The sequence below is a fragment of the Tribolium castaneum genome, chromosome 5, assembly GCF_031307605.1.
Source record: "Tribolium castaneum strain GA2 chromosome 5, icTriCast1.1, whole genome shotgun sequence".
NCBI classification, from domain to species: Eukaryota; Metazoa; Arthropoda; class Insecta; order Coleoptera; family Tenebrionidae; genus Tribolium; species Tribolium castaneum.
This window is the reverse complement of record NC_087398.1, coordinates 8759378-8785522: the sequence shown is the minus strand read 5'-3', so window position 1 is coordinate 8785522 and position 26145 is coordinate 8759378. Positions and strand designations below refer to the sequence as shown.

Here is a 26145-nt window from a genome sequence, read left to right as displayed (position 1 = left end):
TTCTGTAGCCTCTTGAATATGAAATATTTTCCTTCTCTACCATTGCATCTCACAACGCGTCTTGTTAAACCATCGTTTTGTTATATTCTCGAAACTTGTTTTTTTTTAATTAAACATATAAAACTTTTTGTTAATGTTACAGGTTATTCGAGAAGTTAATGAATAAATGAATGGTTAGGGAAAATGTTTTTTGATCTCTAATTAGGCTTTCAGCTTTTATAATAAACTGAGTATATTTATTTAATGTGACTGTTTTCCTGCATAATTGTGTTGTATTTGCATGCAGCTTGCGGCCTATTATTTGAACTCAGGGACAACCGGTTGCCGCAGATCGATAAAAAGTTTTTGGATCTTCAGAATCTGTTCCATTTTGGTCTTGTGTCTGATTTGCAGTTTCAAAATTTTATGAGTACAATGATTGCTTTAGCGAACTAAGCATTTCAATTTCCTTCGCTGAAATAAAAACTCAATATTTTTATTTAATTCGTTCAGCTTGTTTTTTGAAAACATTTAGTTTTACATTATTTTCCAAAAATATTATGCCAACAAGTGAAGTTAATGCAATTTGTTGCTCAAGCGGTTGTGGTATGTGTGCTGACAAAAAATAATACAAAGTTTCCACAAAGATTTCAACTGGAACGTGATCAGAATTTGTTGTTTTTGTCCTAGTTTTATAACTTGGTAGAGTGTTTTCATCCTACAGGATCAAAAACAGGTATTAAACTTTCTTCCAACGTTTCAGTTTGATAAGTAATATAAAAAGGGCATGTTAAAGTTGCCGTCCAAAGTGTTGAATTGTTTACAACTTGAGTAATTGAAATCACTAAAGGAATCAATATACCGCCTGGAACAAATACTTGAACTACTTTAATTTTCTCCTGTGGTAGATCTCATCAAGAGTTTAACTGCGCCATGAACTATTTTTTCCAGCAACTTCTCATATAATTTTTTATTTGCTTATTTGTGTGCATTTAAAATTATTTAGTAGAGAATTTTTTTCCCGAAATGTGTAATGCTTACTGGGTCAAGTTTGGTCTCGAACAAATTAAGCATCAGTAAGTGAGTGAAACATCGATCTTAAAAGTTGTAGCCAACAGCGAATTTTAGTAGAGCTTTAAAACTTGATTCAAAACGTGTGGGTAATTTATTTGAGTGATAAAAGTTTAAGTAATTTGAATTATAGTATGTGGCTTTGAAATGAAAACTGGCTTGGAATTATCTTGTTGGCATCGGGATTCGTTGCATGGCAGTCTTTACAATTTATTGGTTTGAAATACACAAAGTTTTGTTGCTAACACAGCGTTGTTAAAATTGGTAGTTTTGATTTTCCAAATATTAAAATTTTTTAAACATCTGTGATCTACTTACAAAAGTCTGACTGGAAACAATACAGAAACAATACAATAACTAACTATTTGTCTTCAGAAAATAATAATGGGTGAAAGACAATATGCCATAAGTACTAGTGAGATAGCTGTAATCCTAGTGCACATTGTCAAAAAAATATCAGTGGCTTTTTAAAAAATTGCATAACTCGGAAACGAAAAATTATAAAATAATTTTATTCTCCAAAAAACACGTTATCATACTTCGTTCATCAATTCTTTGATATTTGGTTTCATTTTTGTGTGTATATGTAAGTCATTCAAACATCTTAAAGTGTGTTTTGAACTTCTGTTTTAAATTGGAAATTTATTTGAATTAGTTAGCGACATAAGTTGTGTGTGTCGGAGACAAATGAAGGTCTCCAATTTGAATCTAGTTTTACTTTACGCGTATTAACCCTCTAAGCTACGGTATTTTGTCGACGCATACATATGTCTTGGCTAATTGAATTAATTGTAGTTGCGAATCAGAACTAATTAAAGTACAAACAAGATTTCAGCATATATCAGTAAATGTCATTTAGGATGCATTTTCCGCTTGAAGATAATAATTTTTGCTTTATTCTAATTGTTAAGTAGAGATTACGGGGTTATTATAGAGTTACAGTTGCTTGTCTGTAATTTTATTTCTGTTAATATTTAAACGCTGCCATATGTCAGTTGGGTGGAAAATGTCTTAATAACTCCATATTATAGAAATTTCGACTTAGATTTGTTGTTATTTCTACTGGCGAAAAAATATTAACTTATTTGTAAACGTACTAGGTTTATTTATCAAATAAACCATTGTGACATTTACCGTAACGTAATACAAGGTTTTTTATACCCTCATCAATCATCATGATCACCGCCTGTAAATTCAGCTTTCAGCCACATCGTCACCCGGAGCCTCCAGCTCTTTGCTGGTTTGGACCGCTGCTCTAGTAGTTATAGTCACTTTTTGAAACCTGAATAGCATTTAAAAAGGTTTATTATCATATTATCAAACATCTGGTTGCAGCATTGGCGTCCGGTCATTAGTAAGCGAATTGAATAAATCTGTCAACGTTGTTATTACGGTTTTCGAAGATGAAGCTAAAAAAATTAGTTAAACCTCAAAATAGCCAAAAATAAAGAAAAATTATGTTTTATTAACTTGCTCCCTGCTTTGTAATTTTTTGTAATCTATACGTGCTTTAGTATGCACAACTGCAGCAATCAGTTTTTGAAAAAACCTCATTAATGCAAATTTTTGCAAAGAGTACACAAACGAGGCTAATATAAAAATTGCGTGGACGATTATCTTAAGGATAACGACGAACCACTTAACCAAATTGATTTTTTGTTCAAGTTTCAGAAGGAGGCAGTTGAAACTGAAACTATAAGCTAAGTACTTAATTAAGTCATTGATACCTTTAAGCTAGAGATGAAAATGATTTTTTAACTTCCATTAGAAATCTTTAATTCTTTGTTTGCAGTTTTGTAATTTGTTACGACTTGCCGAAATGTAAAATTCTTTCGCTGAGTGTACATTAAGGTTTATTAGGAAAACTATCGGGATCCTATTTTATTAATTGTTAAGGATATCGTAAAGCTAAATTGAAACATTAAACGTTATTTCGTTGCGTTGCAATATAAATCTTACTATTAATGGCAATTTTACGTTTAATTGTATGAAATGGCCATCCCACTTGACCCTTGTCGTAAATTATAAATGAGTTTAGCGCTGCAGTGGCAATTGTCGGTCAAACAAATTAAACTGAAGAACAATATTAGATGGGAATTGTTCGTAATTATAATTTTACTTAGGTTTAACTAACGTAAAAATTAAAATTTGTTTGTTGCGTGATTTTTCATTTCAAGTAAATATGTCTGAACCCCTCCAGCTATGCTTCATTGTTATAGAAATAATGAATATAAAACAATTTAATGTTGGTAATGTGTACATACGTTTAGAAAATTTAATTAAAATGGTCATCTTTTGTTGAGACTGCAGGTTTTCCTGTACACTGATGGGATGTCAGTAATGAGCGAATCCTTTGTCGTTTTTAATTGAGTCTCGAATTTTAACATTGCACATAATAGTCATTGTGATCAGTTTGTTGAAAACGTTGCTTTTTCTACTACCTCTAAATAATTATCTTAATCACGTCGAAAATAAAAAGCGCGTAAAAATCGTTAATTTCAAGACAATTAACATTTCTAATGGTGCATTGACATTTTACTTTGTGCAGCTTACTTAATGTTTTCTTCAAACTAGACCATTGAAACAACACCAAAAGGTGTATTAAGATTTCTCATTTTATTTTCAAACGGTGGTCACAAATTTATTTTGTGTAAGGTAACATGTAGCGTCATATTTTTATAGAAAAGGCTTAAACGTAAATCCGTTAAGTACTTTGGTTTTTCTCATGGTGAAAAAAGCGATGAGAATCGGCCCTTTTGTATCATTTAGGCTCAAGAAGTTGAATGTAAACGTACCTTCGAAAACCCTTTAACTTTTCCAGCTTTACGCATAGGCTTTCCCACCGCAAACTGCTGACGAATACCTTACAAAGAGCCACCGAAAACTCAGGAAGGATAGGAGAAATGTGTTTGTTTGTTGCTTACAGAAAGTTTATTTCGTTATTGGCTTGAATTGAATTTCCGCTAGCGATTGTTAGCGTAATTTCAAACATAATTACTTTTAATTACAAATTAAAATTGCAAACAGGGAAACAACCGATATAGTCGTAAAACTCACGACGTATGTGTCAAGTTAATAGTCAAAGAAATATATGAAAAGTTTTCTCTTCTTTACGCAACTCTTTCGTCGCACAATAAATCAATAAACGGGAAAACCACATGTAACTTGGGCTACGACATCAGAACATTTCACCTGTCCCAGCAACTGAGAACTCAATGAAGTGATAAATTTTTCCACAGCATTTTTTATTTTAAAACATTTTGTCCCAACCAAAAATTTATCCACTTCTGTATGTGTAACTTTGCAATAGATGTGCGCCTGTACTTTTATTTTAGTTAAAGCAAACATTGATTTAGTTTAATAGGTTTTTAACGCGTTTACAATAGATCTATTGCAAGATTTCGGTCCAATCCTAACAGTTTTGAATTTATTTGTGATTTCCGGAAAACATTACAACAGAAATTATTTGACTTATCGGCAAGTTTCCCATAAATTTTCGGTGTAATTTACACGAGTAGTTGTTAGCACGCACCAAAACCTAATGCGATAATGTATTGATAGGATTGCCGTATATATGTTAATAACAGTAGAAAATTGACATCGAATAATTCAGTTCTTGATAAACCGCTTAGGTATGTTGTTTTGACCTCCCATTAATCACGTTCCCAATACATTTTCATGTTACTTTGATATCTATCAAGAATATCTACATTACAATACGACTTTTTGTGGCAGATTGATCCAAATCTGAATATGTAAAACTTTATCCAATAATGAAAAAAAGTTGGAATAACTGCTACCCCTAAATAATTACCTTTTAAAATGAGGCCTGATCTGGCATTACACATATTTTATATTCATTTGCGTTCATGAATATCCATGCATTAAGTTAGTAATTACGGTGATAGATTCTAGAAGATGGAAATAAGACTGCAAAAATATCGACAGTTCAAAACAGGGAAAACTTCACCGCACAGTGCAAAAAGTTAATCAGGATTTGACATTTAAATTTAACATCAGTTCAGCAGTTTCGTTCGTAACTGTGTTAAGGAAATTTCCGGCATGAGTGACCTAATTAAAATGAAAATGAAACGTTTCCTTAAGGAAAACAAATCCTGCTTCAGCGGTTTCCGCAAGGGTCTCTAAGGTTCAATCGAAGACATTAAAGTTTTGCTGATCATGTTTATTGGTTCCCGAAGCTTCTAATAAGAAATTAGTGATATTTCGCTATAACAGTGGAAGATAAGAGAGTAATCGTACTAAGGAAACCGCAAACACACAAGAACGGTGATTATACATGGAGAATCGATCCTTTATCTTTAGCGACCGCATGTAATATCCTTTATCTAACAAGGGCATCATTGCAATCCTTTGACTCGCCCCTGACCACATAATGTGGAACGCATTAACTACAAATAGCTTTGATACGTTCCCTGATCTTTTGAAGGTATTGGCTGACTTTTATACTCATTTTATTCTTGTCCTGTGTTACTTGAATGTTAGTTGACTGAATACGTAAAAATATTTTTTTAAGAAGTTCTCGCTAAGACCATCTACGAAGCGTTAATAACAATGGGATATAAGATATTAGAAAACAATAAGTTTCCAATAATATCTATCTCGTTGTGAGGCTTTGGTGTTAGGTTCTGTGGATATTATGTATAACATACATTTTCTCGTAACAATTGGACGCGAGCATTGTGTTTCTTATTGCAAGCTGAAAGAGTAATTTTCGATCATCCGGTAATTAACTGCAATTTTTAAAACAATAGCTCGTATCTTAGCTAACCAGCAATTTATTTTTGTTGTGTTCCGAGAATGACACCCACCGTTATTGTACAGCACACAAGAAGTGATGGATACAACGATGTCACATTTTTAAAATAATAAATTCTGTGCTTTATTATAAAAGAGTGAATTTAATTCAGAAATTAAAAATATTACTAACCAGCTACTAGCTACCACAATATTGTTGCGGAACTTTGTTAAATGTACGTATTTGTTCACATCATTGCAAAAATGAGCTGTTTTTGTGCACCTCGTTTCTTCTGGACCTAAACCATTTTTAGAATTTTTAACCGTAAGCTACCGCCTAAGCGGCATTTTCTAGATTGTGATGGAACATCTTTATGCTGGCAAAGTAGGTCCCCAAAGCCCAGTCATAGTTTAACTTTTATGCTGCTACAAAGCAATTGTTCCAGCAGTCATATCTATTGCAGTGAAGGATAATAGAAGCTCTGCCGCAAAAGGGATTTGATCTGTTTTGATATTTATGTTCAGTTAAATTAAGTTTTCTAATTTGGTCGTATCGTAAAATATTTACTTAAGAGAACAACTCACTCTTGCTCTAAGCTTTTATTACCAGAAAAATGTACACATTCATACGAGTTTAATTATGTGCTATTGATATTGACATGTATCTACTAATAGGTAAATATGGATAAATTAGTTTATTTCAGTTGTTGAATCCATTTCTAATTTGAGAATTACTACGAAATTAATTATTGTAACAATATCGAAATTAATAGAAATTCAATATATTTCAATTTGTTTTTATTCTGTTGAAGTGCCTTTACATAATAACATTGTCTCTAATTAGAGGCCGGTATTTTAATAGTTTTAATATTTCGAATGGAAATAGTTTCTGATCGTTTCTGAGTTGAGCGTTGCATGTTTCTCATCACCCCGTAATTTACTGAACGACGGCTAAGACGCCGCCATCAAAAACCTAAACATGTTCCTTTGTAGTTTCTAATTGATTTTTATACTTGGCCTAGTTTTGCATAACGTAGAGCAACTAATCTTGTAGTTTAATGATGAAGTCTTGACAGCTGTCGATTCACGAGAAATTGGATGTCATATAACTAGTAAACGGATGGATGACTTGGAAACTGGGATTGTGGTTTGCATTGTGGTGGTTTAACATGTTCTTTTTAGACGAAGTTTATGCACGTTTCCTGGCTGAACTTGGGGTAAACGTTAGCACAATGTAGCGAGAAAACCCACTTTAATTTTACAAATACGATCGTGAAATTTTAACGCCGTTGAGCTTTCAGCTGATTGGTACAGTAATTGGGGGGATTAGCAAAAACAATAATTTGGGCACCTAGAGCCTAATTCTGCTGCGTCTGTGTGGGGTTTTATGAAAATGCACTTATGGGGAGGATATTAGTTGGGTGAAACAATATGCAAACTTCTCGTTTGTGTTAGGTCCGAGGCAGAGGCACTGTTGTGTGAGCGCTATTAATATGGGTTCGCCTTTACGTTTGAGACATGTGTTGCCATTTCATAAAATTTTATGAAAACTGCATAATTGAACGCAAGTTTCCCATTGAACTGGTTGGTTTTAAAACAAGTGTAAGTAACGTAAATTGCGACTCGTATCCGTTTCAGATCAACTAACTCTCTAAATGCTGGAGGTGATGTTTTCACGTAATACTTTTTATACCGGGCTGGATTTTCTGCACACTGCTTTTTAAGCGGAAATTAAATTTCTTGAAATCTTATTTCGCTTTTGTCTTAACTTCATTAATCCCGAGCGAAATATACGTCTGTAACTGAGAGTTTTGTTGCCTTATTGGTCTTTTGAAGCTCTTTCTACTTTTTTAATGATAATTGGGATGTTTTGTTTCGTTTACCAACGCAATCTGACTTATAAATCAGTGTCAGTGCAAATTGTGTTGACCAAGTTTCTTCGTAATTAAAGCTGTTTACGTGATAAGTTAGGAAAAGCCACTTTTCCGCATGAGCACCGGTCGAGCGAAGCGAGTGCTGCAAGTGTATGTTTCGTATTGCTTATTTTGTGAATGTAATTTGCACGGGAATAGCTTTATTTTTGTGCAGTCGTTGAAAATCTGGCATCATTTCGATAAGTCAACTTTTTATTCAAGTCTGCTGGTCATTGGGGTCGTATTTATGCAAAATTCGTGTCAGGGAATCCATTAAAGTAAAATTTGCAAACACGGTTCTTTAAATTGGCCATAACTGGTTAATATTTGAGAGGGTGTCGACCGTTTCGTATGTACGTAATGTTTCCGCAACGTTTTCGTGCGACTGGGGTTTTTCTCGCTGTAATTTTTGGGTGTCTCCACTATTCTATTGATTTCCAGGCGTTTGAAATTCTACTGTCGGTCGTGCTCGAACTATAGGGAGTAGCGATCACTGTCTCTCTGTTTGTTTTCCTACACAAATTATGTTAAAATCTCTCCTTGTTTGCTGCACAAATAGGACCAGCTTTGCTACGACCAAAATGAAACTCACCTAAATTAAGGATGAGTAAATCATCCCTTTTGACTTATTAAACGCCAGACAAGGCCAGCTGCAGCTTTCTGCTGTAATCTGCGAAGATAAGGGATATCGTAATTCAGTTGTTTAATTTGAGGGAAATCTTTCTCATGAGCTATGAACAGTCAGCAAAATGGTTATTTTCTTATTACAGTAAATGCTAAATTGGCGATTAACTATGCTATCGATTTGTATGTAAATATTCATTTAGTTGTTTGCACAGTAGTACCCACATATAGCAATAATCACATGTCTTTGACGTTACTATTTGGCTAGAAGAAATAAATCGCACTCATTCGAAATTAAGGTAATTTTGGCGTTTTAAATTTATTTGTTGCATTCGACTTCCAAAACTTTCAAAACCTTTGAGCTCATTTCCCGTAAGTTTTACTTGTGAAATGAATGAACTCAAACGTGGGTGTCCAAATAAAATAAACTCTGATTTTACTTATATAGCTGTTTCTGCGTATTACATTGAGGGGTTGCGTGTGAAGTCTGTTTGAACCCTATGCAAACGTGACATTCTAATTACCTGCAGTGGTTCCAACATCGATGTCTAATAGATAAGAAAAAAATGTCTGTTGCTTACACGACAAAAAGCAATTTTCTGGAAACAGTAGCAATAAAAATTGATATTTATTTACATTTTTGGAGTAGTTAAATTGTGATCAGTGTCCATTTAATGTTTTCTTTTAACTAAATTCATGTGTTTTATTAAGGGCTTTTTTCTTTAGTCCTCCGTCTATCAATACGGGACTATAAACGCTCAGAGGGAGCGTCAAGATCCCTACTTTATTTTTAATAACAGACAGAGCATTGTTGAACGAACAAAACTATCAGTTTGGAGGAAATTCAATTTGGATTCTACTGTTTCTAGTACTGTAATTGAAAAAGGAGTTTAATTGGGCCTCGTTATCCCAATCACTGTACTTAACGGTTTAATTTTGTTAATTTGGCTTCATTTAATTTTACCTCGATAAAACTACCTGATTTTTGTCACTTCTGGTGGAATTTTAGACTTTAATGTTTAGACGGAATCCCAAGTGGTTCTGCCGTTACATTATAAAAGAAGTTGGAGATCTTAATGCGACAGGTACGGATGAACTTGTCCAAATGTCAGACAAAACCTTTTAATGGCAAAAGAATAATAAAGTTTTAACGCCGGTGCAGAGTTTGTATTATGCCAGGGATTGATTATAGCACCTACACTTGATTTCATATGTACTCGTAAAATATGTTTCGTTGGTGGTTCAGACACTTTAGTAGCAGTAAAAGTTAATGAAGCATTTCTGTTAGCGTTCTGAAGCACTACCCTGACTTTGTAACGTTATTAGTTCGACCGAGGGATTGCTATATCTCTCCATAAAGTCTTGGAAGGTTTTTAATCACGTAATATCTTATTAGAAATGTCTGTAGCTACACATTCCAAAATAAAAATTTTTCTTCGTTCAAGAAACTGGAATATGAATCAAGATTATTTTGAAGTGTCTGTTCCCAAAACAACGTAAAATTCAGTTTTGAAACTTTTATTACGCATCTGCACCCGGATGGTGTGTTGTTGTTAAGCAGACACTAAGTGCATTTTTATGTAACTCAAAGCGTTATCTGCCAATTTCAAGCCGTCATTAGGAACCATTTTTGCCTGAAAATTACCGGCGGTTTTATATGCGCTTTTATCTGATTCTTTAACAAGTAATAAAGTTTCGAAATTTTCTCGTTACGTTCTTTACTGAGGCGTACATTTTATTTCTTCGAGAGTTGGAAAGGAAATTTGCCGTTAAGCTGCTTATTCCTCGAGGGGTGAACAGTTTCTTGTTTTCTTATCTACTACTGGCATTTGTTTTGTATTGTGGCATAATGTGATTGAAAATTGATTTCTTGTATTGATTGATAATCGAAATTAGTATAACTTATGAGTATGTAGCTCTTTGTTTTTGTTTAATTATAGAAGTTAACAAGCAGGCAAACAGTGTTGCTGTGCAGAACATAAAAAAATCAGTACATTAAAAAAATAATTGTCATTATTTTGTTTTAATTATAATTTTATTTGTAACTTTATACACTTACTTGAGCTTAATGAAAAATATTTGTAGTTTGACTCAGCCACCAAACTGACATCTTTAAGATGATTAAGGTGCAAGTATTTGATAATAATTAGCCAATTTGAAGCAGTTAACAAAACCAAACACGGTTATACAGTGAGAACTATTATGAAAAGAAGACCATTTTTTGTTAGAATATGTGTACCAGGGGAGCGCTTTACTTTGTGATGAAGTGTTCAAAACCTTGCGTGGAAGTGAATCTTGCTACAAGGCTAGGCTTCGTCTACTTTATGTTACACCAGGTAGCTATGGGAAATGCCATTCTGTTTGTTACACGCCGTTTAATTCTATGTATATACACCTAGATCTACATAAATCCATAAGTTTGTGCGTAGATTTGCTGAAAATAACATTGCCGTGGTATCACTGTTTTCAATCATAATACTTTGAGCTAAACAGCCGGGTTTGTTAAAGAAACTATTTACGTTTGTTCTCTTCCGCACCAACATTTAATTAAATCAAACTTGTAAGTTTTATGAAGTGAACTACAGGCAGGCAGTCGTATGAGTACATAAACCGCAAAAATAATCCTAAGAAGTAGATAGATAGAGATATTGTCATGGAGTAGACAGAGATTAATGTGTTGTATTAATAGGTCATGAGACGTAAATTTGGATTCTAATAAAATAATTGAGTAAATTGCCTCAAAAGGGTATATCATGTTATCGATACGACTCGTAAAATTTTATTGTTTTACCACCTACTGGCTCAAGAGTAAAGTAAATTGAGTGTTTTTTTTCGATTAGAATCATTTCCAATCCATTTTTATTAATCATGTTGCTTCGTCCAATTTCTGCTCAATTCTCACTTAGCGGTATACGATAAATAATCCTTGTGTTTAAAACTGTTAGCGTAAGTTAGAGTTGAACCCGAAGTTGAATTGTAACGTATAATTATTTGGTTTGATGTGTATTAGCTGAAAATAACATACGGTTGAAAATTTTAAAATTAATGAAAGCAGTAGTAGTACTTATGCTAGAGTAATGACTGTATTTATAGAATGATTGACATAGTAGTTGTGTGGTTTTTGTATGTTTGGTTATAAATATTGCTGTTATTTTTAAACACTACGATATTGTAAGATTTATAATTGGCTTATAGTAGATTACTGTAAACAGTGGTAATTGGGTGATATTTTTACGAAAAGAGGAACAATTCCATCCGTCATTTTTATTACGGATAAAGTGGTAATTGATCAATTAAGTCTGGAATGTTTTTTATAATAAATAATCATCAGACTGAATCAAATTGGCATTTTTTTTGCTATATGTTTTCCGCTCACAATTTGTGTATTAACTAATTATCGCCGGAACATTGATGAGAATTTAATCTCCAGTCATAAATTTTCATTTGGTACGGGTCAGAAATGGGTTTACGAATAAATTAGAGGAAAAATGATTAATTTCCTTCTAAATCTATGCGAACTTGCTACATCTTTTAATATTTGAATCCACACATTTGAACGAGTCCATTTCGTTCATTTGAGGAACGTTTATTAGTAAATACTTCAGTTTTTACCAGAATTAGATTTGGTCAAAAATGTCATAGTAAGATTTACTGAATTTTAGAATTAATTAGGCAGTCTATTGGTTACAAATATCTGATTTAATTTTAATTGAAGAAAAAATCTACGCATGTTTAGTTTGAGATGTAATCGAAAATGCTTTAGGTCAATTATATTCACTTTCGTGTAATAAATAATAAATCAATTATACTCGAGAAGGGTTGCGAGATCGGAATTTTAACAAGATTAGTATTTGGTATGTTTATTGTGTCGGTTATTAATATTGACGTTTTGAAACTCCCACGATGTTTCTTTTATCACTTTTGATCCCCAATATGCTCTAACCGATCTGAATATATCACAATATGGAATTATCGGAAATCAAACTTGTTAAAGTAATTATGAATTAGATTTTATCCAATTAAGATTAAGAAAAAAGTAAATAATAAGTGTTTATCTATATGTGCACTATTTACTAAAATAAAATGCAATTTTTAATGTATGGTACATAGACTTGTGTGCATTGGTTTAATTGGTACTTAAATTACAACATAATTCGGTATCATTACTAATGTAAAGCTTTCTTTTGTTTCAGGTATGTTGGATTCTCCAAAGTCCTTGACTCGAGGTACTTTATCTTTTACTATTTTTAACTTAAATACCTACTACATCTTACATGAACTATCGAGATTAGAAAAAACGTACATATATACTTAATAATTATTACATCTTAGTTGTTTCTGAGTGCGAACTTTGATGATAAAACTGACTTTTTGGAGAAGTACATAAACGACAATAACTGCCAATACCGGATTCTAAATTTCAAGTAAACAGTGGGTGTGAAGCGCTGTTATGAAGTTCTTTTTTTATACTCATTTATATTGTTTAATGAGCAAGGTTGGACAGCTTCCGCTTTCAGCTTTTGTTTGTGGGGCCATTAATTAGTGAAGGTGTGAGACCAAGATGTAGTTCGACATGTTTTGGCTTGCCCCATTAATTTATTTCAGAATAGCCTGTTTCACTTACCAGCGAATTCTAGGACACATAAATCTCGTGTCCACATTTGTTCATGTGTTCCCCGGAAATTTTTGGAAATTTATTAATTCTCTTAGCAAATATTTGCTGTTACTAAATATTCCGAGGTGACCGTTTTCAAAAGTGTGGTGGTTAGTTTAATTCAGATAGCGCGGTATAAACGAGGTTTATAAAGAGCACCTTGGTAAACTACTGAATATTCATTTACATACATGTTTATGGAAACTCGAACATATACGAGCATGCAAAATGTGATTTATGATTTTCTTATTCGGCTGTTTGCACCAGTGCAACCGGCAAAGTAGAATTCAGAATTACCACCTCAACGGTACTTCTGAGGCATTTCATGACGAAAGTATGGACATAGACACAATTTGTGTAAATTTTGGCGAAGCTTGGTGTTCGGTTGTGGTCAATTAGGAGTCTTTATTTCCTGGCAATCACATTCTAATATTTGGCTCTTCACCACGTTTCTATGGGTCTGCTACAGCGAGCAGCAGCTTGTTCCAAGAATAGCTAGAACGATTGTTCGAAGATATTTCACCCGAGAAATATTTCTTTGTCAAACACCTAGCTACCACGAAACCGCGGCAAAATAAGATTTCCGAATTAAAATAAAGTTGTTATTTTCGTCCCGAGATTAAACGGCCTGGATTTGTGGTAGAATAGTTCTCTTGTGATTCAACTTTGGTTAATGAATCATCGACCCTTCGTTCGTTTGTTAAAAGGCTCCAGTTGTGAAAATATGATTTCATTAGCTTCAACAAAAACAACAATTTTAACCCTTTATTAACAAGTGTCAGCAAACAAAACGGGGAAAAAATTATTCAGCGCTTTTAAAGAACGGGGAACTTTTTAACGTCCACTGCTGCTTTTTCAAACTTTCTTGTCGGTCCAGAATGACTGAAGTACAAATTTGCATTGCGGCAATTTGCATGTCCACTGAATTAGCATTTTTCAACCGAACAAGGTTTATGTAAATAAAAGAAATTTTGTAGGGCTGCTAATTGTCAAATGCGTAACCGTGCTTTCTTATTACACTCCACGTCTGTTTATTAATGGTTTTTACAGTCTTCTTTACAGGAAGCTTAGGCTGGAATCTTACGCATTAACTTTTTCTATAAAAACTCCAGTTCTGTGTAAGAAGACCAGACTCTCATTTACATATTTAAATGTACATAACGTCTTTAAACTTATTACATTTTTGCCGTTTTATTTAGTGGCAAGAACATTATTTCTCTGCTTAATGCGTTTGTATTTGTTCTCTGTGATCATTTCGTGATCATGCAGGTCTTTCCATTCTTCCATGGTTAAAACATTTTGAAGTGCTTGCTTGCGTAATTAACTCAGTTGGTTGTGTTATGTTCTAATATTGGTAACTTGAAGATTTTACGCACGGGTTTGGATATCAACTCACTGTTACATTAAACCCAACGCGAATATATTGCTTGCACAGATACAGCGACTACGCTTCGTAATAAAACTTTAGAGCAATGAACATGATACTTTTAGACCTTTATAGGAAGGATATTGCAGCATGTTCAGGTCTCTGGCGTGCAAAGAAATCCGGCACGAAATTTGACAGTCTTCCGAAGTCGTGTAGCAACTTTGAAAGAGCTGTTTCGTAGTAATCAAATTTTTACCAGCACAAAGGTGATGTAATGCTCGACATTTTGCTGATTGTTATTTCCAGGGTGTCATTGTGAGCAATAAAGCTTGTGTGTGTGAGGGCTGTGACAAGTTGGAAAAATGCGATTCGCCATCAACAACCGCAATTCTGACAACCACTCAGCGTTTTAACCTGCTGTAATATTTATCGCAACACAATCTCAATTTGTCAATGTCGTGAAAACTTGCATCGATCAAACCCTATTCAAATAGCATACGATATTGTTGGGCAACACGCATTTTAAATCGTCGGTGCGTGAAGGTCTCTTGCCTTTTTGCAGTGTTGCGTTTTTGATTGCTTTTAATTTAGGAGGCGATTGCCGAAAATTGATTAAACCCGAGAATGTAGGCCGAGAGTGTGCCAAATTAAAGTTACGCTAATATACTCTGATTTCTGGTTGCTTGAGCGGAAAATAAAATTGTTGATAGGTGATCTTGCGGGGCATCGATCTGAATCCACGAAATCCAATCTTATTTGCGTAGGGTAATCATGTGCACACAGGCGAAAGGGAATATCGGAAATAGCACACCGACCAAAGGTAAAAAGGTGCAGCATCTGTGAAATCCCGATCGCCAACAAAAAACAACGGGAGCGAATACGAACACAAATTGCCTTCATCATCGCAAATTAATGGACATGAAAAGTTACTAACCACAATGAACTTCTGCGTCAAATTACTGGTTTTTCGAAGATTTGATGTTGGTTGGTTGGCTCTAAGGATTAAATTTTCAACGGTTGTATTATTATTTCTAGCGTAATTAACTTCCCGCTTGTTTGATTTTTTATTGCTGTACTCGTTCTTTTGTTCGCCAAGTGAGAAGTGGCAGGAATTAAACCCTAGTGAAATTTAATAATAGATCGAGAAAGTAGCATTTCTTCTCGTAAAAGCACTAGGCAACAGCTTAACCAACTTACAAAGAAACAATGTAGTTACGATCGGCGCGGCGCGTTCTAAAGCTCCGGGAGTCCGGTTAATGGCAGTAAGGGCATCGCTCCGGCGACTAGTGAATCAGGATATGTTGTGCACACTTCGCCGGATATTCGAAAACAAGAGGGTTTTAGTCAAGGATGTGGCTTGCCGCAACATTAAAGTACTATTACAACAACTGCGACAAAGACTGTTTCAACTGCCTATCTAAGTTATTATCGTCAAAGAGGAAAGCTCAAAAAGGGAAATTTTATTTCATACGTCACACCTACACATTATTATCTATTAAAAGTTAATTTTTGAATTCCTGTGACAGCTACATCTATTACAAAAAAAGGAAAGAATAAGAAAGGTCGTTCTCTAAGTTTCAGGGTAATTTTTGTACCATCTCTCTGAAAAAATAATGAGTTCTAAAAATAAATTACTCTATTACGAAGCAGCGCGCTTTCCTCGTGTGGTATTAAATTTTAGCAATATTTTTAAAAAGCGGGATATTAGGGTTTACGACGGGAAATCTTTCAAACAATAAAATCCATTTTATTCTATTGCTGTCTTGTAAATTTTGCTCTTTAATAATTATTTCAGTGTTAAAATATTTACCTAAGAATTCGTACAAACAAACATAGGTGCTAATTCTTAGCGATCTCAGCTAGGCAATTGCAAAGTATGATATTTGCTGACAGTTTATTTATTTTTAAGTTCGAGAGAAAGTAACGCTTTGAAGATTGAGCTGTGCTTTATAGTAAGCTCTTGAACTAAGATATGAATTTCTCATGTCTAATATCGTTCATCATGTTTTAATTAAAAGTTAGCAGTCGAGTTTTCATTTAGTATACTACTGGAAATACGATGGTGTCTCTCTGGGACATTCTAGTAGCACATATTAATTGCAAAGTTTCTCTAGTAAGATACACAAAATGTAGCGTAAAATCTGGTTTTAGTACAGAAAGTAAATTCAAATTGAGCAGACTTGTTAAGTTTCTCGAAATGTTGGAGAACGTTTTCGGTTGACTGTTTTTAATCAAGTGTCGAGAAATAAATTGAATGTCATGTTATGATTAAAGTTTTCAAATGAGGACTGGCACAGTTTTTATCTTTTAATGCTGAATTTAATAAGCAGCAGTCACAGCAAATACAGTATCTAGCAGTCATTTAAATTAAGACCGGAAGGGTTGAATCTTTTAATATGCTCGTAGATAAAAATACAATACAGATTTATTTTTAGCGCACATATGTCACAGAGTTCCAAGTAGAAGCTCAATATTTTAAAGTTACCGTCGCAACTATCGAAGACTTACTATAAGGGATGTAAAATATTTATAACAAATTCTTGTCTAGTGTGCTATCGAGAAATAAATGACTTTTTAATCCATTCCGTCTTTGATTTGTTTTAATAGCGTAATGTTAGAGCATTTGTCTCGTTACTGCCTTATTGGATTTTGTTGCAAACGAGTAATTGGCAAAAATTGCATTGAAAGGAAACCGTGTTTAGAAAATAAGTAAAACTGTATATCAACATGATGTTGCACCTGTTACTGAAGCATTTGTCTGTTGCATAAAAGTTGTCTGGGTTATTTTAGAACTACATAATTGCCGTTTCAAATACGAGAGACGGTTTTCGTTTTTTGACGAGATCGAATAATTAATAGCTGTGTGTGACAATGACGTTTTCTGTAGTTTTTCAAAGGTGACACACGTGTCCACGTTAATTAGAAATAATATTAATTAATAATTGTAGGTGGCACCATTAGCCACATACAGTTTTGCAATAATTATGTCCATGTAATGATGTATGCAATTAGTTGACAATAACAATTGTGAGATAATTAAATTATGTCTCACTATTAATAGCAATACGAATAATATCTAACGAATCATGTAAAGAAAATCGAAAAATAAATTGCAAGCAAATAGACCTGAATACATATTGAGACCTACGTAAAATTACAAATGATACATGCAGAAAGTTATTTTTATTCCGAGTTTATTGCTGAACTCACTAAATCAATATAGTTAGTAATAATTTTGATGTCGTTTATTGATTTTACATTAGGAGCTTTCAAACTTTTGCTTGGTCATAAATCATAAGAGTGAATCGAAATATGATCTACAGAACGACAGTGTGTTAGTTTTTTATTTTACTGGACAAAATGTGAATATCAAACTTGCTTTACAGTCCAGATGAATTAATTTACGTTTCTTAGAGATTTTTTCTTCAATTTTTTAATATGATGAGCATTTACTTGCTGCATCTAAGTTTCATCGCTAATTTCGGAATTGTAATAAATATTAACTAAAGTTGACAAGTTTTAAGACGCTGTGCCAAGAAATAAGTAATAACTGTTTGTCATTATTTCGACAATTTTGTCTTGTAAAGGCTTTGCTTTCACACAGGCTTTTATCGTTTGAAATTAATTTAATATGAATTTTAATCGGGGTTCTAAGTAGAATCCAAAATCGCTGCCATTACTTGCAACTGTTGAACACTAAAATTTGCGTTAAACGTGTTACATTAAAACATTTGGCACGTTTTTTTGTGTCTTTAAAGTTATGCCAATTGCTTTAAATTTTGGTCGGGTTTTATCTAGTTTATATTGTTACGTTTTCCAACCTTTGGCACTGAAACGTTAGCACGAAGACCTCGTAAATTGGGATAAATCAGAGTATGTACATATATTTACTTGTTGCCAGGTCGTAAAAGTGTATGTGTTTCAAAATTATCTGGGGTATACTACGAGTTTTAATGTTCAAATAGATTTTGCTCTTCATTGCCTTTTATCAATTTCCGGTCTTTCAGCGACACATATTTGAAAATGACGTGAACGTCAAACCTAAACCCAAGACAAAAGGGACTAATGCATATTCACATGTACACATCTATACAATCACTGCCTGCCATTGTTGACTGCCGCTATTCTACGTGATCGCCTCTTGATCATTTCATTGTCCTGAAGACTGAAGCTGGTTGAAGCTGTTTGTTCCCTGTAATCACCCACAGTTAATCGCCCGCATCAGTGCTTTCAACAATCCGTTTCTGTTTTTAAGATGACGACTTCCTAATGGTTTTTGTAGGGTGGTTATTTTTTTAAATAATTTATTTGACTTGGAAATTTAATAGTTTTGCCTCTCAAGGGCCAACAAACAAACCATGGGACACTGATTTCAAAGTTACGTAAACTTCATTCTACCTTACATCAGGATTTTTTTCAGGAAAACTTTTGTGTGTAAATACTTTATTTTCGATTTTTAGGAGTATATTCTAAGTTGTTTTTTGAGACACAGGTGTATTTTAATTAATCAAACAGTAGAATCGTCGTATTGAAGTTTAAAGTTCCAGACTTTATTAATTAATTGAAGGGGAAGTTATTTAATAACACTTGGGTAGTAACAGTTTCGTAATTTTGTCTGAAACAAACTCCAATTTGTTTTTATATGTTTTAAAGTCATAAAATGAACCATAAAATTAGAGAAAAAACATAAACGTAGAGGAATCTATGAAATAATTATTTAGGTAACTGAAACTTTCCACATTGTTTGGTATAATTGCCTCAAATTTAATAAAGTTCTTTCGGGCTTTTTTCAAACAGTAATTCCAAGTAATTGGTAAAATCTAACTGAAATTGAAATTTTAGTTAAATTTGCCGAGATAATAGTTGCGCAACTATGTTTTTGATGTCAACAGGTTCATTCAAGTGTGTCCAACCACCTTTTCCACTAGAATTGATAGGACGTGTAAAGCACTAATCGTTTCCACCGCTACTCTTTCTACACAAAACCAATTCCGAATTATCAAAGAAAGAGTACAAAATGCAATTCGCCCTCAAACGGTGAAAGAGTTATAGTTAATTAAAGGATGTCGCGACCGTAGGTTTTTATTCGCTGAAAATAAACAGAATTAAGGCTTCAGGAAAACGTGTCTGGAGAGCTTTCTCAGGATTATAAGCGTCGTATTGGATAATTATTATGTTTTAGATGTATTGTAGATATTTTTCCAAATAAATTATTCCCCTTAATTGCATAGTGTTTCATTTGAGTTTAATTAAGGTTTTGTTCTGATAATTTCCGATTGTTGTTCCGTTCCTTTACACTTGCATATTCCGAAATTCTTTAGCGCCACGTAGTAAATATTTACTTCTGAGCTTGCGGTGTTTCATAATTCAAAAGCTATCGCGCTTGGGGCGCGTACGCACTGCTTACTTCTACAATTCTCTTGTTTAAGCCTCCCTAGCTACTAGCACAAACAATTTTCATGTCTCGTAAATTTGATGAAATAAAGCGTTAGGAACTTACGATGTAATTACCCTATTATGATAATTATATAAGAAAGTTGCGTTAATTATTAATTACTTCTTTAACGACCACAAGAAGTGAGGCTAAATCTTGAGGCAAAAAACAGCAGACCTTCCTCTTGAATTTGTCGACACCGGGATGAATAAGATAGACATTTCTTGAAAAGCTTTTCGCGGGGTTGACACTATCAACAGTAACAAAAGTTCCGCAGAGTTTTTACATAATCAAATAGAATCCCCACATTATGGTAAAACTGTATTTAATTACAACTTGGTATAATTACTTGAATTACTTATTCTTTTTTCAACACATTTAATTACGTTTATACTCTGTTTGATGTCTGAATTCAAATTTTCAGAAATCAGAAGTTGGTTTTTAGATTTATCGATTTGGTAGAAATATACTGCGGCCTTATTACTCCCGTATCTCTTTAATAATTGCTTTCATTTGTATTATTTCTCGCAGTATTACACACGATTCGTGTCTCGGGATTACAGTTTTAGTCATGCAATATTGATTTGGATTTGTCTGATTTTTAAAATAGATAGCGAAATCCCGCTGTGACCATTGAGCGATAAAAGTGAGCATTTTATATTTCCATTGTTTATTGTTTTTTCCCTTGAACCTTAACGGAAAACCAACGCTCGGGGCATCAATATTTAATATATTTTTGTGACACAAACACCCAATATTTTTCAAAAATTCAAAAGATCGAGGCGTTGGGTAAAAATTAAGTATTATGGAATTACAAGTCCCGTAATAAACACATTTTACGCCGACAGTTTTAGAGATTAATAATGAAAGATAATTCGAAAAACACGTTTATTACGAGATAAAATTCGGTAGCCGGCGAGAAAATCGGTTGGAATATTTTTATTATGGCAAGGCTGTAAACATCCATTGCTAATGGTGGCTTGTGGTTTTTAGCCTTATTATACGAGTTGCTCTCCTTACTCTCTTGCGTTCACCACAGAGACTCACATCTATCAGGTTGATTGGAATTTTTCCCAAATGAACCATTTCACACATCACGCAAAATAACTAACTGCAATAGTTAAACTGGACAGCCTGACAATGCGTGTCTGTGTAATTTGCTATTCAAATGTGCTGCCTATTATATACTTACTTGAAAAAACTCGCTCAAGCTTTATTTTTTAAACTCAGACGTTAACCGAACTAGCTAATCCTTTCACCTTGCTTAATAATTTTAATATCATTTTATTAAACTTAATTTACTTTAACGTCACTAAGTTTATTAATGCTGAAACATCCTGAAAGGTGAATGCCTACGTGAGGAGATCTTTATGTAATCCACTTGTATTGATTTTTTTGTATCTTTGATTGCAGTGTTGGAAACGTGAAAACCTAATTTCTTGGAAAATTGAAGATTATGTACTATTAACTTCATCTATGTTCCGTCTAATATTGGCGTTATGTGTACAAAAAACTGCAAGAAATAAGCATGGCAGAGGCAATTTTCTTTCAGCTTTCTGGCATCAGCACCGGCGTTAAGAAAAAATTATACAAACGTACGAAGTTAATCGATTAGGTTTTCTGTAACCATAGATTTTTTAAAGTTTCGTCTTAAAAAGGATTGGTGGACTTCAATACTGTAAATTCTCTGCCATGTCACAAATCTTATTGATACAACAGGTGATCCGAGTATAAAGGTTCAGTTCACTCGTTGCGAGTTTCCTCCATTAATATAAATCTTCTTGAATTTCTTTGCACAGAGTCCGTCTTTGAAAAATTATGTCGCTTTACGACAATTTCCCTAACATTAATGAAATTAATGATAAATGAACGTGTTAATTTAAATCGCTGCGTTCTGCTCTATTTATGCGATAATTTCGAGCACCGAAAATGTATAAACTTTTAGCGTATCTCGTCAAAGTGATGGATGATTCAAATTACAGGCGATCTATTGGGCACATAACGTGTGCCATCTGCCTACCACCATCTTCAGTAAAAATACTCGGCTGCACAACTGTCCAAATTTTTGGTGTAATTAATGCCTATTAATATTACTTGTGGAATAAATCGTTCGAAATTTTTCACATTTCTGGAATGTATGTGCACACTTAATTCACGCACAACGCTGAGCTCTGTATTTAGGTCCACCGTAATGGACAAATTAATCTTTGGGTGAATTTCTCTGATAAATTGCGAACACCTAATTGTGCTCGACCTCCCAAGACTGATCGTGAGCCGAGTTTAAAGTCACTCCAAGTCAAGTTCAAATCCTCTGAGGGGCCATTTCCTGTTAATTAATCTACAATTCTAAGCGGGCAGCAGCAATTGAATCAAACTCGATCAAAATTATTAAATTGTAATAACAGAGGGATGATGTATATTGATACATTTACCGAGCAAACTGGCAAACCCTTATTGGTGTACAATGGGAATCGTCAAAACCAACATGTTTTTCGTCTATACTTACCTAAATTTAGGTAGGTAAGGTCAGCAAATTACAAATTATGTAGAATGCTCGATTAAAATTGTGAGTAACATATCAAAAAAGACTACCACAATGAGAAAAGAACAGTATTTTGTCCAAGAAGGAAGTTTAAAAAAAATAAAGCTCTCGTTATTAAGACTTCAGAACTGCAGTATATTTTATGCGACGCTTGAATAATTTATGTTTCATAAGTCAACGATGGTAACTTATAAATTACTAGCATTAAAACTGCCAGTACGAGTGTATGTATTTTGTTGAAATAAATATCACTTCATGGGGAAATAAAAAAATATACGCGTGGATGTAATCCTTTACATGATCTGCTGTAAATAAATAAAATGGGATTATTTATTCGTAGTTTCCACTAAACCAGTTCGGGTATTTTCCTGATGATTTTATGAGTTTTCTGGATTTAAAAAATAATTGGCTGGATATGGTAACTACTAAAACTAAAGCGTTGTGTTTTAATGATTGTAATGATTAAAAATAGGGTAGTATATGCCGAAATATTACTTTAGATGTGTTCTTTTGCACTGAAGATACGCTGTTGAAAACGTACTTGGTTAGAATGGTAATACATATTCTACCGACTTAAGCATTCGCATTTCTAGAGGTTTGCATGCAAACTTTTGTATGACCAATTTATAAAGCTAAAACGAGTAGATGTAGATGGATATTTTTCCTAATTAGGGTCGCACCTATCACTGGGCTTTAGTAAAATCCATTCCGTTTTATAAAATCACAAAACGGAAGGAGATAACAGCCAGGCGTTTTCCCGGTGTGAATTTGGATTAATGAGACGTGGAATATGAACACAATAAGTAGATAATAAAGCCTCCATTAGGATGAGTGTTTAAATCAAAGTTAATGAACGCGTCTGCATACGCTGCTGGTCCAAACAGAGAGTTAAAAATGAAAACAACCGTGCCGTGATTTCCCTTCGTAGCATTTATTATGTACGTTTTAATACGATGTCAATTTGATCTCAATCGTGAATTCAAATTATCGACAAACTGCTCCAACACGTCGTTATTCAATTATTTAGAAAGAACTTTGATTAAATTGGAATCAGCCAATCGCGAATGGCAATACAATTAATGGCACACAAAAGTCCAGTTATCAAGACAAAATGACTATTTTGTTTAACAACAATGAACTTAATGGTTTGTTCATGACGTGGCGCCCATTCCAAGCAAATTTTTAAAAGATTGATTTTTCTATCCACATTTTTACTTTATTTATTTTAACACTTACCTATTCCATTCCTTATGATCGATTTCTTACGAAACTTTTCCTTTGTTAATTAAGTTAATTAAAGATTTTCTATTGCAATTCCGCTACTTGGAAAACTCCAAGTGTTTTATTTTTAGTTCTACAATCAAACCTTTTTATTGTTCACAGGAGCGTTTGTGCTATATATAACAGAGGTGCCCTCGTATTGGGTTCTTCTATTAGAGAGCTGCTATAATTTTTATAAAAAGACAAACGTTTTGTATGTTTTTTCCTTCTGGCATGGGATCAAACGCTCGCGCTTCTATCTCCACGCTTTGCGTTTTTATTTGAACACACAGGTACAAAGGTTGAAATACTAAACTAAAACTAGTCAACTCTTTAAAACATTTCACAGTTTTCAATTTTTGGGACCATGCTTTGTTTAATTTTTATTTTTACTTGCACAAAGAAAATTAGAGTGAATGAAGAATAATAGGATTGGTCATTCTGTACTAAAACTTCTAATTCTGTTTCGGTAAACTTTTCATTACAAAAAAGGATTCAGGAAAGGTAATTCCTTCTACTTATAAATTTTAACTCATTGACTTCCCTAAATTGGAACTGAATCTTTGGCTATGCTTTCTGCATGTAGAACGAGCTCGCATCGAATTTCAATTATATTAAATTGCTGATTTGGTTTCCCATTCGTTCCATACAACCGTTCTTATCGCAACGAACACAACTTCACGGCACACCTGGTGATTTATTAGCATGTACTCGTATTTTTATTAAGAAAAATTAGCGAAATTCCTATCAACAATTATCAATTGGAGTTGATTCAACATAAGCTTTCAACGGGGTCAAAAACGTTTGAAATTCAAGACAATGCGACGAAGTTTTCAGTCTATTAAGTTTCCCCGGGAAAATTACAACTATTATCCAGACTCAATATTACTATTTTGGCAGTATGTACAGGGGGTGTGCCTCTTAATCGTCTAATTTTGAATGAAACTACACGCCGCGCCGTCACATTAGGCCCTTTGGAGAGCGGCTTTTCAGAATTACGGGGAATTCTTACGACGCAGTCTGACGTTGTTCCTTTTAAAAGGATTCCCCCGAGGACGACATTTTCCGTAATTGCTTAATGACTCAAGTAAGCACACAACAAAAGGTTGTTACATTCACAAAAACTGTTTCCTTTCCGGAAAGTGAATATAAAGAGACCAAAGTTTTTACATTAAAGGACAATTTGAAGTGATTTTGCGTTTTAAGCAAACTTGAGAAGTCAAGTTTTATTGGCAACATTTTCCAAATCGGTTTTGCGCACTGGGAAAATTGGATATATGGAAATGTCTCTATTATTAAAGTTCGTAACTTTTTGGTTTAGGTCACCCAAAAATAAAGTGAAATAACACAGAATATGCTTATAATGCATTGATTTAGAACTAACCGGCTACCGAAGGATGTCCAAAAATAGTATACGTTTTTTAAATTTTTATTTCAAAATTTAAGCAAAATTTAAAAAGCAATATAGGGTGTTTTATTTAAAAAATATAAATGACTCAGCCGGCTGCTATCTGAGGCGTTTTTATGCAACTTTTTAAACATTTTACATTTAAAAATCAATAAAACACTTTACCAAGTTGCTGAATTTTAATTCAGGTTACATTTTTATTCTACCCTAGAGAAGTATACCATCATAATCAGCTTTGAAACTACAAACAGCAAGGTTATCAGTCTCGCAATGTTTCAAAGTTCGGCTAACCCTTTCTGCCCTCAAACAAATTCACGAACTTGGTTAACATGGTTAAGTCCATATCTGATAATAGTTTAATATAAATTTAGTTAGAGCGTAACTGTTTTAGAAGGTGCCCAGTTATTGTTAAGTTAATTTGTACCTACTTTTTCTCGATACTTACAAGTGGAACTAATTGAAAAATATTAGTAAAATAAAATAGAAACATACTGCAAGACCTCGTAAGTGCTGTCTCTATTCACGTTTTCAATTCAATTTATCGAAGCCCCGAAAAGCTCTGTATAAGGAAACATGTTCTCAAAACGTACTTTTGCCAAGACCTTTTGCTGCTTGTTGTTTTATTATAATTGCCCACAAACCGAGTACGTACATCACTCGTGTGTTAATCCCAAAAAAGATAAAATTATTCCGGCTCTTTCAATAACAATACTATTTCATTCAACTTTTGTCGAGTTCATTAAATTTGATGCGGGTGTAAATTAAGCTTCAAAGTATAAACGTTCTTTTGTGAAAGAAGCTTTTAGGATTTTCGTTTCCTGTTAGCAATTAAACGTTCTTAATTATGTTTCTTGGTTTTGCAGATATGCGGAGGTGAAAAGGACAAGGGCAAATTGACAGGAACAGAAAAGAGAAAAGCAGACGACGGCGAACCCAACAAAGATCTTAAAAAGGTAAGCATTTTAATAAACCCGCATTGTGTTTGTTTTCCAAGTTAACTGACGACGGATTCATTGTCGCGATACGGCGATAACTCGCTTAAAACCTGCCCGAATTATTTTGTGATAGCAATGAAGCAAAATTTCATCCTGCATCCTTTCCACTTCCTGGGAGGTGCCTGATGTGCCTGGTCCGTTCCG

General features: G+C 33.7%; 1 protein-coding gene across 5 annotated transcripts in view; it reads left to right on the top strand.

Moving 5' to 3' along the window:
• LOC661795 (uncharacterized) overlaps nucleotides 1-26145 on the top strand; it is a 93637-nt gene that overhangs the window by 40276 nt on the left and 27216 nt on the right. For all 5 annotated transcript variants that reach the window (XM_015979802.2, XM_015979800.2, XM_008195090.3 and 2 more), the window contains one exon: nucleotides 25870-25959. In XM_015979802.2, the coding sequence (XP_015835288.1) occupies nucleotides 25870-25959 (90 nt within the window). The remainder of the gene's footprint in view (nucleotides 1-25869; nucleotides 25960-26145) is intronic.